Source organism: Aspergillus neoniger (genome assembly GCF_003184625.1).
Source record: "Aspergillus neoniger CBS 115656 unplaced genomic scaffold BO87scaffold_1, whole genome shotgun sequence".
NCBI classification, from domain to species: domain Eukaryota; kingdom Fungi; phylum Ascomycota; class Eurotiomycetes; order Eurotiales; family Aspergillaceae; genus Aspergillus; species Aspergillus neoniger.
In genome coordinates, this window is record NW_020291129.1 from 194,910 (window position 1) to 210,176 (window position 15,267).

General features: G+C 53.3%; 6 protein-coding genes across 6 annotated transcripts; 1 reads left to right on the forward strand and 5 right to left on the reverse strand.

Annotated features, from left to right (window-relative positions):
* Positions 1 to 58: 58 nt before the first annotated feature.
* On the forward strand, positions 59 to 2,524 carry BO87DRAFT_323208 (polynucleotide adenylyltransferase). The gene is made up of 7 exons (XM_025620018.1): positions 59 to 416; positions 489 to 1,012; positions 1,061 to 1,272; positions 1,331 to 1,937; positions 1,981 to 2,095; positions 2,145 to 2,262; positions 2,399 to 2,524. Exons 1-7 carry the CDS (start codon positions 268 to 270, stop codon positions 2,468 to 2,470), a joined length of 1,797 nt encoding a protein of 598 aa, XP_025485007.1. The 5' UTR covers positions 59 to 267; the 3' UTR covers positions 2,471 to 2,524.
* Positions 2,525 to 3,190: 666 nt separating this feature from the next.
* Positions 3,191 to 4,804, reverse strand: BO87DRAFT_323212 (uncharacterized protein; the record flags this gene model as incomplete). The annotated part of the gene is made up of 2 exons (XM_025620019.1): positions 3,978 to 4,804; positions 3,191 to 3,909 (listed from the first exon to the last, which is right to left on the reverse strand). Exons 1-2 carry the CDS (start codon positions 4,756 to 4,758, stop codon positions 3,191 to 3,193), a joined length of 1,500 nt encoding a protein of 499 aa, XP_025485008.1. The 5' UTR covers positions 4,759 to 4,804.
* A 493-nt stretch (positions 4,805 to 5,297) lies between these two features.
* On the reverse strand, positions 5,298 to 8,147 carry BO87DRAFT_1486 (cell division control 45 family protein). The gene is made up of 2 exons (XM_025618163.1): positions 7,256 to 8,147; positions 5,298 to 7,200 (listed from the first exon to the last, which is right to left on the reverse strand). Exons 1-2 carry the CDS (start codon positions 8,042 to 8,044, stop codon positions 5,407 to 5,409), a joined length of 2,583 nt encoding a protein of 860 aa, XP_025485009.1. The 5' UTR covers positions 8,045 to 8,147; the 3' UTR covers positions 5,298 to 5,406.
* A 572-nt stretch (positions 8,148 to 8,719) lies between these two features.
* On the reverse strand, positions 8,720 to 10,193 carry BO87DRAFT_371725 (GPI-anchor transamidase). Its single transcript, XM_025622100.1, has one exon. It carries the CDS (start codon positions 10,142 to 10,144, stop codon positions 8,936 to 8,938), a length of 1,209 nt encoding a protein of 402 aa, XP_025485010.1. The 5' UTR covers positions 10,145 to 10,193; the 3' UTR covers positions 8,720 to 8,935.
* A 217-nt stretch (positions 10,194 to 10,410) lies between these two features.
* On the reverse strand, positions 10,411 to 14,927 carry BO87DRAFT_402580 (FAD/NAD(P)-binding domain-containing protein). The gene is made up of 7 exons (XM_025625697.1): positions 14,071 to 14,927; positions 13,050 to 13,982; positions 12,808 to 12,994; positions 12,513 to 12,751; positions 12,214 to 12,462; positions 10,981 to 12,157; positions 10,411 to 10,921 (listed from the first exon to the last, which is right to left on the reverse strand). The coding sequence occupies exons 1-7, from the start codon at positions 14,663 to 14,665 to the stop codon at positions 10,480 to 10,482; spliced, it is 3,822 nt and encodes a 1,273-aa protein (XP_025485011.1). The 5' UTR covers positions 14,666 to 14,927; the 3' UTR covers positions 10,411 to 10,479.
* On the reverse strand, positions 14,774 to 15,175 carry BO87DRAFT_1506 (uncharacterized protein). Its single transcript, XM_025618177.1, has one exon. It carries the CDS (start codon positions 15,101 to 15,103, stop codon positions 14,882 to 14,884), a length of 222 nt encoding a protein of 73 aa, XP_025485012.1. The 5' UTR covers positions 15,104 to 15,175; the 3' UTR covers positions 14,774 to 14,881.
* Positions 15,176 to 15,267: the final 92 nt, after the last annotated feature.

Sequence of the window (15,267 nt, forward strand, 5' to 3'; positions counted from 1 at the left end):
GGCGATAAACCTTTGCTCTTTTCGGCCAGGCAGCGCCTCCTCATTCCCAACTCCGATCCCTCTGCGCTGCTCCCTTCGTCCCTTTCCTTTCGCTGGTTTCTTTCGTCTTTGGTTCGTCGGTCAGATATCTCTTTTGTCTCAGTACATCTTCATTTTCTTCTCCAGTCGTTCCTTTCTCATCCCGTTCTTGTGCCGAGTTGCTTTCTGTTGGCCGACGGCGCAAGCGCATGCTTCTGTAATACTTCACTTCACTTGGACACTTTCAGTATGGCGGCACCACCAGTCAGACAATGGGGAGTTACCCCTCCCATCTCCACCGTTCTACCGACCCCAGACGAGCTTGCAGCAAACGATGATCTTATCACGGAGTTGAAAGTGCAGAATAATTTCGAGAGCCCTGCGGAGACGGAACGAAGGTAAGAGGCCGATCCGTGATGGTTTCGTGAAGGTCAACCGGCATGGGCGCTAAACATGCAATTGCGCTTTAGGAAACAAGTATTGCAGCTCATCCAGCGTGTTACCGTCGAATTTGTCAAAACAGTCAGTCGGAAGAAGGGCCTCTCTCAAGCAGCTGTCGAGGCCGCCGGAGGGAAGATCTTCACGTACGGAAGTTATCGCCTGGGTGTTTATGGACCAGGCTCGGATATTGATACCTTGGTTGTCGGCCCAAAGCATGTCATAATCGATGATTTCTTTTCGGATTTCCCCCCGATTTTAGAGAAGATGGCTGCTCCGGGAGCTATCGAGAAGATGACTCCGGTCCCAGACGCCTACGTTCCGATCATCAAACTCGAATTGTCCGGCATCAGTATCGATTTGATCTTTGCTCGCTTGATAATTCCTTCGATCCCTATGAACTTGGATCTTAAGAACAATGATTACTTGCGGGGTTTGGATGAGAGGGAGGTGCGGTCGCTTAACGGCACTCGTGTGACGGACGAGATTTTGGAGCTCGTGCCCCAGCAGAAGACATTCCGACTTGCTTTGCGCGCTATTAAGCTTTGGGCTCAGCGTAAGCGCTCTACTCTTGTCTAAGATGGGCTTTACTAAGTCTTAACAGGCCGTGCGATTTATTCGAACATTGTCGGTTTTCCGGGTGGTGTTGCTTGGGCCATGTTGGTGGCGAGAGTGTGTCAGTTGTACCCCCAGGCTACTGGCTCGGTGATTGTGGGCAAATTCTTCCGGATCATGAACAAGTGGGCTTGGCCTCAGCCGGTTCTATTGAAGCCGATTGAAGATGGGCCTCTGCAGATGAAGGTCTGGAATCCGAAGGTAAGGATAAGGCCCAGGAGCACATAGGAGCTTTGGCATGACCGTTAATGAGCAATAGATTTACCACGGCGACCGTTTCCACCTGATGCCTATCATCACTCCTGCCTACCCCTCCATGTGTGCGACCCACAACGTCTCCATGTCCACCAAAGCAGTCATTCTTCGTGAACTCCAGCGTGGTGGAGACATCGTGGACAAGATTTTTTTGAAACAGCTGCGCTGGGAAGATCTGTTCGCACGACACACATTCTTCACTAAGGATTACAAATACTACCTCAGCATCACCGCATCGAGCAGAACCAAGGAGGCAGAGTCGGTCTGGTCTGGTCTTGTTGAATCTAAGATCAGACACCTTGTTGGAGCTCTGGACAGGAAAGCAACCATCGCCATCGCGCACCCCTTCCCCAAGGGATTCGAGAGAGTTCATCGTGTCTCTTCGGAGGAGGAAATCGAGGCTGTCAAGACCGGATCTACCAAGTACCAAGATAAGGGAACAAAGACTGAGACCACCGATGAGATGAAGGATGCGGCCCACCAGGCTGCGGCCCAGAACGGGGCAGAGAACACTGATGTTGCAGCAGCTGAGAATAAGCCCGTTGATGACACTCACGTCATGTACACAACGACTTACTATATCGGGTTGGAGCTCAAGCCACTCGAGCCAGGTACGTAGGATCGACCACCTTTGTGAATCCACTGACTTTGTAGGTGCCTCCCGATCGCTGGATATCTCGACCGATGCCCAGATCTTCAAGTCGACGTGTACCTCGTGGCCAGGATACCAGCCCGGTATCAATGATCTAGCGATCACCCACGTCCGCAAGTGAGTGGCCTGTTACCTGCAGCATAAGTTACCGATTAACTCCCGTCAGCTTTGATCTTCCCGAGGATGTGTTCCAACCGGGAGAGACTCGCCCTACCCGCCCGAAGAAGAAGATCGTCAAGAAAGCCGAGATCAGCGGCCAGAAACGCAACATCGAATCCTTGGACGTAAGTGCATGCAAGAAAGCCAAAGTAGCTTACGAGCAGCGAACCGGCTACCATACGAACTTCGACTCTTCGCAAGTCGCCTAGTGCTCGATCGTTCTCCGTGTTTGGGTATGACTGATATCGACTGTCTGCGTAGGACCCGTCCCACCCCGCTGCCAAACGCCAAGTCCCCTCCAACGGAATCGCCAACACAGCAATGCCAGCCTGAATTGAGTTCATATGAAGTCTGAAGAAGCTCCCACTCGCGCCGGGGCAGGCCCCCATAAACAGTCCAAGAGACACAAACCATATAAAACACCACGGTATCCGGGTTTGAAATCCAACCAAATCCCACCAATCTGGATGAGCATACATTAATGACTTGAGCAAATAATCCCAGCTGACTGACTCTGACCATCACCGCAGTTGATCTGGTATGCATTGCAAATTCCTTTTGCGATCACCAGCTCGGATAACCGGGAGGTCAGATGTACAAGGTTGGTTTACTCTTCTTTCTTCTCTTTTTCATTGTTGACCAACCATCATTTGCCGCAACTGTCATCATCGTATTGCGTTCCCTTTTTTCTTTTTGCTTCTTGTTTTTCTTCTCTCATGCAGGTATATTAGAATACGGCCAGCCATGATATGATAGCAGCTGTAAGAGCCGGACTTTTTCTCTGGAAGGGAGAGAGAGAGTGAGGCGAGACAGACCCGGCCAGATAATTCTGCAGCTGTACATAGCGTTCATTCCCCCCTGGTCTGCCTTAGGTTCTGGTGTGTATATGCCAGAGTTACAGTTACAGTTACTAGGTCTAGTTGCAAATGAAGGTACAATTTGTGGCCCAGGGCCACTCTAACCTCATCACCACTCTCTCTATAGCAGAGCAAATATCTAGTACTTAATAGCCTCCATATATACAAATCCACCCCCCCATCATAAGGGACTTCATCACCTCCACCCCTCCACAATCTCCCCCAACGTCTCCACGCCCCCAACATTCCCCGGAAAAACCACAAACGGCACGCCCCTATGCCTCGCCGTCTCCTCATCACACCTCCAAAGCGGCACCCCAGGAGCCGCCTGCCCCAGAATCATCGCACGCTTAATCCCCAACCCCTTCGTCGCCGCATCAGACGACGTAATCCCCCCCTTGGCAATAATCACCCTCGGCCTGACCTTCACCCGTTTCAACACCTCCACCAACGCCTCCGCCACGCGGCCCCCAATCGCTAGACTGGAGAGCTCGTCTCCCCCCGTGATGAGCTTCCGACTTGTCATGACGAGGATGTCTTTTCCTGACAGGAGAGAGGATTCAACGGCTGTTACTGTTGAGGTGATTATGGGCTCGAGGGGGGAGGAGTCCTCGGTAGTGTTGGTGGATGTGGTGGTGGTGGCGATGATGTCTTCGACGTTGAGCTCGACTATAGAGAGGGTGTTTGTGCCACCGGGACCGTGCTTGGTCGTTAGGTGGTTGAGCTGCGCGGTGGTTTTGGGGACGTAGGAGCCGGCGATTATCAGGGTTCCGGTTTTACTATTAGGCTGGGTCTCGGTTTGGGGTGAGGTTAAGGAGGAGGCCGTTAGTGGGGGTTGGGGACGGATGCCGAGGGTTGTGGAGACGAAGGCTGCGGCGGTGCGGTAGAGGTAGTGGTTTTGGGATTGGGATTTCGCTGGGATTTTATTAGATAGGGTTTGGGGGGTAGAGGAGAGTAGTGGTGATGGGGATGGGGGTAGGTACCTTTGAGCAAGCCGGCGACGAAGACGTGCATGTCTGATTCCGTTGCGGCGTTGACGATCACTACGCTCCCCTTGGGCAACGCGAGGAGCTTGTCGCAGATGGTGATGGGGCCATTGATTCGTATGTCCTTAATGGTGATGGAGTGGATTTGCTCCGGGGTGAATCGTCCCGGCGCCTTCTCTAGCACGTAGTCGTGGAGGTTGGAGCTCTTGAAACCGAAGGTGGCGTCGCGGGCGAACTGGGTTGCGCCGGCGGGGACGAGGTTATCGCCTTCGGCGACGTAGTGGATGTCGTTGATGGTGAGACGGCCGCCTTGGAAGAAGAATGGGGCGAGGATGATGGCGTCGGCGGGACCGAAGACGGATTGCGCGACGTCGGCTTCGAGGGGAAAGTGGCCGCGGAGAGTACTGTCGCCGCGTAGGACGATGTCCACGGTGGTTCCGGCGAGGTTGGCGGCTTGTTGGACGTTTTCACAGATGGTGCGGATGAGCTTCTCGGCGTCGATGGGGGGTAGGGCGCGCGAATTGGTTAGGATGAAGAAGCCCGGGGAGGGGTGTTGCAGTTCGGCCTGGAGAGTTGGGATGTCCCAGACTGTGAGGACGGCGATGTCATGGCATGTCTGGGTGCCGGTTGGGTCGTCGTCGAGCACGACGAGACGACTGAGGGATGCGGTGGAGAGGAGCTCGGAGATTTGGTCTTGTGCGTTGAGGGAGGATTCTGGGGGGAGCTGGGATAGGGTGCTCTCGCGGGGCACCACGGGGTATTCGCGGGGAGTGGCCATTGTCAGTCAATTGTGTGGGATGGTTTCTGGGGAGGTTCAATTGGGGAGATAAGCAATTGAGATGCTTTAATATAATGTGAGGTGGAGCAAGAAGAGTTGAAATGGAGGGGAAGCGGGGATCGGAGAGAAAGCCGATGCAGCTGGATATCTCCACCAAATAGCAATGATATCATGAACAGGACACAACTGATGGATCCAAAATGTTGGTCGATTCAAAAAGGTAACTCCTGTCTCGCATGCTATATCCATAGGAAGATCAGGGCAGTGACAAACAAGCAACCCATGCAGAATCCCCCAAAGCGCCATGACATGTGCAGCAATGCAAGCCGGTCATCGTGAGTGAACTGAAATGAAGTGACAAAAGGAAATTCAATGATCGCACAGATGGCTTCCAATCCGTCATTATACATGTCCTCCCTTGTATTTTCCATGAGAAGCAGAAAGAAAAGAAGAAAAAGAAGACAAAAACCCCTGGTTGTATCCCGACACTCCTCCCCAATTAACCTCAATCCTCGCGAATTGATGCAAAGCAAAACCAAAACCACCCTAGACACGACATAGGAGAGTGCATTAGCAGACACGTTGTGATTAACGTAGAATGAAGAGCATGACGCAAGGAAAAAGAAGGGACAGTCAGGATGGACTGTTTCAACCGACAACACTGCGGAAGCTCAGCGCTTCCAGGAAGCCTCCCAAGTCTTCCTTCTGCACCTCAACCACGCAGTGCTCAAAGCTATCAATGCGTACACGAGCACTGGTTTCTTGCACCACTTCCTGGAACGCGATTCCAAACCTATTCCGCAGAAGGTTCTTGTTGCTGCGCAGGTCCTGTTCGTCTTCCGACTCGGACTCAGATTCAGACGACGATTCCTCCGTCTCCTCCTCTTCCTCGTCATCTTCACCGTTGGCAGCGCGCTCGGCAGCGCGCTGCGCCCGACGCTCCTCCCGCTCCTTGCGCTTTTTCTCCTTGGCTTCTCTCTTTTTCCTTTGTTCCTCTCGCCGTTTGGCGAGGGCGGCAAAGTCAACCACTCCGCCACCTCCTCCTGTACCCACGACCACATACAAGCCTCGGTCCTCGTCAAGCCCAGCAAGAACAAGCGGTGTGCCCAGGGCCCGTCTGCGTCCTACCTTGACGGAGTCTCCTCGTTCCCTCTCTTGTACCCGAATCGCCTCAGCAACCCACAAGGCAAGTTTGGTCAATGCCCCCGGATTGGTGAAGAGCTTCACGTCCGGACCATCTTTGACAACGGCGATGCGGAACGCTCGCAGATGACGGATCTGGTGCTTTGCGAGTAGAGAAGTACCAGTGCGAAGAATAGCCCGGTGCAGGTGCTGGGCAAGAGGGAGAGATGACAGCAGGAGCGTCGGCGACTCTGAAGTCAATGACAGAGCGTCGTAAGCACTCCAAAACCGGGGCAGCAGGCTGGCCAGATCTGACTCGGTAGACCCATCAGCATTGGTCGCTGTAGCCGTTTTGGACGCGCGTTTGGCATCCCACACTCCGGGGGCTTCTTCAGGTCCGACTTCAAGAATTGCACCGACGATAACACCCACATCGGTGGCAGAGAGGCAGGCTTTCCAGCCCCAACAGCGCACAAAACCCCATCCCTCGCGAGAGACGGCATGCCCAGACGCCTCCGGCGGAACAAGTCCGTCCAAGCCGTACATTGGCGCATACTTCAAGAGCCGTTGTCGTAGTACTCGCTTCAGCTCCATATCCATATGGGTATAGTTTTGATGGCTCTGGTTCAAGCTGATGCCCATCTTCGCCAGCAGTTTGTGTAGTCGTTTCTTTCCGTTCTCTGTCCACACATGAAGTCTGGATGCCAGATACGGGCTGTGTAGCATACTGTCATAGAGCGACCAATGCCGCACGAGGATGAAACGCGGTTCAGGCGATAGCCGGATCGACTTGTCCGTCGGAGACCGTGCCGTAGTCGGAATGACGCCGTTGATTTCGCCTCTGATGTCGCGATCTCGCTCATATGGATCAGGAGGGTTTAATCGCAGGACCTCATCACGTAGAATCTGCCGTATTCGTTCGCCTCTCTCTCCACCCCAGCCAGCTGAGCCGCCGTACTCCAGCGCATTCGACACACCCACTCCCGACATGGTACGGCCACTCAGTTCCAAGCTCGAGACACCCACAATGGCCAGCCACAGCAGGTCGTTGTCTTCACGACCGAGCTCGGACGCAAGGGAGTAGACGATGGATGATATCGGTTCCGAATACGACGTCCCTGACGAATAGTAACTCTGTAGCACATTCTCGTGCTTCCTCTTCATGCGCAGCAATCGTCGTCGTAACGTGCGCGCCGACGGCGGCTTGGGCTGTAACGGCGACGGTGAATCTGATGTTGGTGTAACCGAGCGAGACGAATTGGACGAATCATGCATAGCTCTCCGCGGAGGGCGTGACGGCGATGAAATGATATAGGACCCCTACAATGAGCACATTAGCACCGGCCTCAGCACAGCAAGAACGAATACTACACACCGAATCACTCCTTCTTCGCTGACGTGGAGGCCCATCTTCGTCATCCGACTCGTCGTCCTCATCCTCGCGCGACCACGACTTGCGTTTCTTGGAATCCGAACTCGAGGGATGCTCCTCGTCGCGATCACTCCCCGAGTCCCCATCCTCATCCTCGTCTTCATCCTCCTCACCCACTTCGGGCATAGCCACTAACTCAAAATATGCCTCCCGTTCCTTCCCCAACTCCTCCTCAATATCCCCATCATCATAAACCACAATGCCCCCATTGCCGGACGTATACGCCGACGTAATACACCCTTTCTCAACGCCGCGCGACCCTCGTCTCGCACCTAGATTCACCATTCCCATAGCATCAGCCGCCGCAGACGGCCGCCCCTCACCCCCAAACACATTAGCCAGGTTCCACGGCCGCCTAGCATCAAACACCCACACCTCAACCCCGCCCATATCTTCTTCCTCCTCTTCCTCCTCACTGCTCAAGCATAATATCTCGCTCAAATCCACCAGGCCGCCCACCCCCAGACACACAACTACCCCACCACTCCCGCCATTGTTCGTCCGCATGGGCTTGACCAATTCCTCGCCCGCCCGCGCGAGATCGCCATACCCGGCTACCGGCTGGATCTTGTGCGGGATGTAGTCGCGCTTCAGGAGCGCCGTGAGAATCCGACAGGCACAGAGAGCATCGGGTTCGAGGGCCACGAGGATCAGAACAGGTGGGGAGAGCGGGTGGTGTGAGCGGAGGAGTTGTTGGTAAAGGTGGGAGATGAGTTGGCGGGGGAGATACATGGCGGTTAGAATTGGATTCGCGGCGTGAAGAGGGTCGAATGGGGGTTTTCTGTTGGACCCTCGTCAGGCCGTGAGAGAAGAAGCAGTCGCGGTAGGAGGTGTTGTGGTTCTATTTAGTTAGTGGGCGAAGGAGGAATTGGCTGAAGCACGCGGGTGGGCAAGTATGAGGGCGACGAGAGGGAGGGATAGGGCCGTGTCGGAGAGTACTAAGTTCCTAGAATTCTAAATTTGAGTCGTAGAACAGGAAACCAGGCAGGTAGACTTATTTGGCGGCGACTCAGAGGTAAGAGACAAGAGTCGTCCACGCCATTGTTTCCTGATGTTGTTGTTGCTTGTGGGTGTTTTCTGCGGAAACCAGGCGATGTAATAATCGAGCGGCGCGCATCGCCAGCCCGAAGACGCGTCTGGCACGTGCGGAGGTCCGCCCGCCAAGCCCGGGTTTTACTCTTCGCAAATAAAATCAATTTTACTCAAAAGGCGCTGCTCGTTGGCATGTTGCAGGTCTCCACGTTCTTCAGTTCTTCAGAATGTTGCACTGCAGACGGGCTTGTTTCGAGGGGCGATGGGAATGGCTTTCCTAAATTGGCGGTCGAAACTATTGGTTTTATCCTTAAAGCGTGGCTTGAATCTGGGTTTAGTCCCAAAGCATATTGCGTTGCCCTAGGCTGGATGTCTGTTCAAGAAACAATGCATTCATCTGTGTACATGCTATGCTGATTATAACGGTGGAAAACTGTTTGGTAAGGAAAAAGACACCTGGAACGCCATCCCTGCGCTATCCGATTAACATAGACACTGGGTGCAGATATGCTCCAGCCTCTAGGTCAGTAGAACGTCAAGGCAGTCGACCAACTGCAACTCATACATCAAATGCAAAGTCCTGCCCCAGGATCAAGCCGAGGTCCCGCCCAAGATCGATCCCGTAAGCCAGACAGCAGCACACGCGCCCAGGACGGAAACCCCGACCAACCGCTTCTGCCACGTAGATTCCTCCGACATCTTCGCCGGCCCAACCTTGGTTTTGACCGTGTAATGCGGGGAAGATTCCTCATGCGCACTGGCATCCTTTGACACCAAGGACTCGTTCTGCCGGGCGATATAGTCCTGGTCGCGGGCGCGCCATTTGTTCACAAGTCGGGCAATCTCAATCAAATCCTCCTGCAACGAGCCCGGCTCGGTCGCATTAACATTCTCAACTTCGACGTTCTGCACATTCCCAAAGAAATCTGCCACGGTGCGAAGGCGTCCCTCCTGCTCGCCGCCAGGGAACAGGTCCCACCTGACGCCCGGCTGGGAATGGATCTTGGTCTCATCGTACGAGTCGAACAAGTCGCCCAGCGTGAGCTTCGAGTTGGCACTCGTCACCTGTGTCTCCAAAAATTCCAACACATAGTATGTCCAGCGATCGATCACCGCAACCCCGACATCGTTGTCCGCATGGTGGGAGTAGGAAGACTGGTCAAGCTCACTGGATCCGGTGGCGATGATGTTCGGCGAGTAGAAATGCGTATACATAGTGTTGGCCTGACAGGTATCAATCATGAACAGAAGCTCATGGTAGCGCTTCTTTTCCCACATCTGACCGAAGGCGTCCGCCAGGTCCCAGGCCCCGATTTCCTCGGAGTCCTGGAACTTCAGGAACTGGTCGCCGCCGTGACCAGTCATGTAGACCAAAACATTACTGCCCGCGTCGGAGCCTAGTCGCTTGCTGCGTGGTACATCTTCGTCCAGGCGATCCGTCAGAAGGCGGATGAAGTTCTCCACGGTGACCTCGTACCCCCGATAGTCGACCTCAATGTTGTCGCCGTAAAGATCAACGGCGCGATCCGCGTTACTGTAAACGGTTCCGGGGAAAGCATTGCGAGGGTTACAGGCCATGTCATCGGGGAGCATCAGGATGATCTGCGAGTCGGGGATGCCCAACCGCTTGACGGTGCGGTACAAGGAGAGGACATTGGCGAGATGACGGTAGTTGAACCAGAAACGGGAGGTTGAGACGAGGACGGCCCAGTTGGAGGTATGTTCGGAGGATACTGTGGCTGTGAGGGCGAGTAGAAGTAAAGGCAGGACTCGAAGGAGTCCTGAGTAGGGCGTCAACATGATCGGTGATGGGATGCTAAACCATCGCAGACACCTGCAATGATGATCAATCAAGCCGCATTCGGGGAGGGAGTCGGAGGTGTTCCTGAGGCAGGAAGGCGGAGATGCGGGTAAAAAGGCTTTAACCGCATATGGCATAGTTCCACAAGTGACGTATTCAGGATGTTTTGAGTTATTTGACTTGTTTGGGGTGTTTACATCAATTGGACTCGAAGCAGCGCGCATACCCTGTCCTGAGGTAGATATCACTAGAGACTGCTCCGTACATAGGACCGGATTACGTACAACGCAAACCAAACAGCACATAGATAGACATTCTGGTTCCACTCATCTCCCTACACCATATCCTCCCTGTTCATCTTTCCAGCCGGGCCCTGTTCCCACATCATGATCTGATCAACATGGCGTCTCACCCTCGGATAAACGTCTTGATAGGCTGTCGCGCCCATCCAGGCATCCAAATGTCCCTTGCCCGTGAAGACTTCCCGCTCGTACCAATCCCTTCCGTGCACATTACAGAGTGTCGTGTACGAGATATCCGTGTTCTCGGCAGTAAACACCATGTTTCCAGTTCCTGATAGGAACAAGATCGGAATTCCCTTCAAACGTTCGAGGTTTTCCGGCGTGACGAGATTGGTGAAAGCTGGCCCGTTGGCTAGAACGCTCTCCTTCCGGCCGCTCTCCATGAGCCATTGAAGGGAACGCATTGAGGTGCCGCCGAGGAAGCGTTCGAGTTGAGTGTGCGTGGCGTCGTTGAGGTTTTTATGGGTCCAAAGACTGCGGTCTTGTTAGGTGATTGTTGCTGGCGGATGCACAGACGTCTTTGGAACACTTACCGGCCAAATACAAGTTCGCTTCGATGGCAGACGACCGATCGGCACGACTCCCCGGCCTCCCCCTGAGGGTAAAAGCGCAACGCCTGGTTCAACAGTGACTGGATATAATTGTCGTTGCGGCTACTGTTGCAATCCCAGTACGGACTGACCAGTCGGGCATATAGGGATGTGGGAAAATTGGACAGGAGACTATCAACCTTTCCAAACTTCGGGTTCATGAAAACCATTGATGCGGTGATTCCCTGAATCCAGTCACTAGGGATTGTGCCATCCAGTAGGCCGCAAGACAGTGCTAGGGAGCCTGCGCAGTGGGCCACCACGTAGACCTTTGGAGGCTCGGACGGACTCATTGTGCTGATAACCTTGCGGATGTGGACAAGAGCAGCGTGTATATCGCGCCGTGCATCATACGGTGTGTACCCTTCTCGAGCGATCGGAGCTCGTCCGACTCTATGAGTGATGCAGTAGATACGATATCCGGACTCGCGGAAGTACTCGACTGCATTCCTCTCTATGGTAGGAAGAGCGAACATCTTGTGGTCAACTGCTGCTCCTGGTATAAAGAGTAAGGTTGGGGCAGGGCCCAGAATATCCTTTCCTTGGAAGGTGGGATTCCACATCACCATGTTTGTGGTGACTCCGTCAGATGCTGTCAATGGAATGGTAGAGGATGGAGTTACTTCTTTAGAAGCGTAGTTCAGCGTTGTGTCTGGCCACTGAAGTTGCCCAAGTGCCGAAAGAAATGGCACGGAAAGCTGTTTCGCAAAGTAGGCGAGAAAGCTCGCTGCCGATTTGGCCCTTGTCCACAGCGATGGCCCACTTGTTTCGAAGGTTTTCAGTTCGTAACCGAAATCGTCTGGCAGAATGCGCAGCATACCGCGGCCTACTACTATATTGCTCGCATCTGTGATGGTGACATACAGCGTGCTGGTCTGTCTCCACAGCTCAAGTGGGTTGAGGAAGGATGCACTGTTCACGACTTTGTAGCCGTTAAAATGCAGTTTTCTCCCACTGGTCGATATCATGTCAAAGTTATAGGTCAGGTTCGCTGTGTCTGGTTGCCGGGCATCGTAGTTGAACAGTTGGAAGGTGCCTCTGTGAACCAAGAAGACACCTCCAAGCGTGTTGCAAGTAAATGTTCCCGTCAAGTTTGCCAAATGTTGGCTGCTCTTTACCACTGTAAAGCGTCAGTGGAATTTGACTAGAGGCTTATATGTAACAACATAAACTCACGCTCCTCAGCACTCCATGCTTTGACGCTCAGGAAGAATCGTGCATTCTCGCAGCGACCTCGAGCAAGCTTCGTCGCGACCTCAAAGTCTTTAACGTCATGACCAGTGTATATGAAGCCAGACATGATCTCCGAGAACACGACACCGGTGTTTTGATTTTCAGTGGCTTTCGCAAGCCTGTATGCAAGTTGCGCGGTTTCTGCATCTTGAGGAGAACGATATGCCGGAGTACCGAACATGTCCAATTGACCTGAGGCTGTTAGCGAGGGAGATGCGTTTTCGTCTCTGCCCAGTACCCACCGTTCTTCGTGTTATAGTCGATAGCTATATTTCGCCTCCGGGCTACCATCTCAACTGATCTCTCAGCAAAGGCTGTAATGGTCGCAAAAGGATTGACGCCAACAGCTGCTGGCAGCGCAGAGCTGTCGCATACGACCAGTCCTTCATACGTTTCGCTGCTGTTTCCCTTCAATACTTCCCCAAGGTGATTGACCACTCCATTGTTCCCAGTGTTGTCTTTGCTGATGCGCGCTCCACCTCTGCGGTAAATGTTAGGTACTTCAACTGGTGCCGGGTCTACCGCTAATGAACATACATGGGATGCACTGTGATCTCCTGCCTACCCAAAGTACTCCAGACTGGGTTGGCTATAAAATTTCCACCGACAGCAGCTGTCATTCTCTCGAGGATACCGTGGATGCGAGATACAGATTTAGATCGGCCCACACCCGAGTATGTTAGCACTGGCTTGTCTTTCTGGAGTGATAGTCTGCCTTGGCTACCTGCAATATTGTGAGAAACAGTTCTTATAAACTGACAAGTATGCAAGGTGCTCACTGTCATGCGACATGATCAAATATACGGCAGTCTTCTGCACACTTCCCTCGGGTACGTATGGCCCAAGCTTGCCTTTCAGTCGTGCGACAAACTTCTCTACACTCTCAACAGGACTGTACTTGGGACGTCTCATATCTGGCAAGTATTCCAACATGCTGAACATGAGTGGGGCAAGAGCGTATGGTACTGCACAGTCTTCTACCACGAACCCATCCAGAACGTTTACCTGATCCCTCAGATCCAGGACTGAAGTTATGCATGGTCCTACGGGTCGCTCAGGCGTAGGTTCAGGACGAGCTATGCAGTTAGCTTCATAGTCGGTATTGTACCTGTTAAGCGTCTCAGCTCTGTGTCCATGAAAAGCGCAGCGATGAACTTGCCCAAAGCCCAACATATCCCCGTTGCCGCTCATCTCAGTGCCGACGTCATCGCTCAAGTCCAAGCCCATCTGTCTGCTGCGGAGCAGGATCTCGGTGGTTCCGATGCTTCCAGCTCCTACGAAAACGAATTTTCTTGCATGCACCCACATAAGGTCGTCAAAGAAAGTGCTGAAACGGTCTCGTCCACAGGAGCGCCACGCGAAATATATAATGTATCCTTCACGATCGGGGGCCTTGGCAACATATCTGACCTCGCAATTACAGAAGATCTCGGCACCCCAATTCCATGCATCACTGAGATAGTTCACAAGCGTTGTAGACTTGCTGCCGTCGTTGACACCAGTCGCATCCATTCCCGTCAGCTGTGACGCCTGCATGTGGACTCCCGTAGAGTTGGGGCCGTCCTCAAACCGAGTTGTTTGCGGAACACGGTAGAATTTATCGCCCCAGCTCATGAGCTCCGATTGCCTTCTGAGAAGGTCGGCTTTGAGAAGCTTTGGGAAAGTCGGAGGGTACTTGGCAGGTTCCAGAACGCTCCTTGCGCGGTCATAATCTGGAAAGCATCAGAAACGGGTCCAAAGGAGAGCAATTTCCGGTCCTGGAATTGTGCGATATTAAAGGTCACGAAAGTGCATGCTTACACTTTTCCCATGCTTCGTGTCCTCTCAATTCCTCTGGCCAGACTCCCATTTCCAGCACTTTGCGATGGGCTTCAAGGAACACATTGGCATTCAGAAGGCTGGTGCCACCGAGACCGTTACCCATATATACGTTCTGGCCTTCGCCTACCACGAAGTGGTATAGGCCATTTGGGTTCCCCGCGTCAACCATAGCTCCAGGGATACTTCTTCTGTCGCCGGGAGCGAATTGACCGCTTACGTGAAGCTCCTCCACCGCATCCTCCAGTTTTTCAGGGAACTCACCAGGCCATCTCTCCCTCCCCCGCTCGAGGACGCAGACGCTCTGCCCTCCTCTGGCCATTCGACTGGCGGCCACGCCCCCTCCATACCCTGAACCAATGGCCACCACATCGTAGGAGTCTCGCATGAGCTCTACTGGCATCGAGATACGGGGGAAACGACTTTGGGATTGTGGTCCCCTATCAGCTCCGTTAGCGGAGTGAGCTTGAGGCTTTCCGGACGGAATTCCATTGTAGGGCGAGCCCCCATTTGGACCATCGTGCACTCCGTTCATCCCATTCACTGTGTGCTCCGCACTTCTGATTCCGTCTTGCATTGCAGTTAGTTTATCCGTGTTGATATATTGTCTGTTCTGAGACCGAGTATCTACGGAGGCAGGTATATGATGAATTCGAAATCGAGCAGGGCGCCTTGTCAAAGTTATTCCAGGCCTTAGCTTCCCTAAGAAATTCGTAACAGAAGAGCATAGGGGCCGGTCACGAATATGAGATATCTTGCTCACCCATTTCGATACGAGTAGGCCTTCAGCCCATCACATGTCGTGGGATAGAACAATCGTCATGTTCATATGAAAAAAGTTTCTGGGCGTGAATCGACCCCGCCCGCATCGTATTGTCCAGGCTGAACCAACTCTGTCGTCTGTAGAGAGTTTCCGCAAACAGCTACACCACCAGTTCAATGGTGTGTAAAGAAAGGCTGAATTGACTTTGTGGCTGGATGTAAGTAAAGTAACGGTCCGCAGACAATCTGGCATGTTGTGGCTTGAGAATCTCGGCTCCTCAGGCCGTAGAGAATCTAGGTCAATTAGACTCAAGCTTGACGATCCGGGGCCCTTGGCTGGTCATCTTGAGGTATTCCGTGGCGCCTCCAGCCATTACTTCATTCGTCAAACCAGGCAAACCACGGGGTTCCCGATCG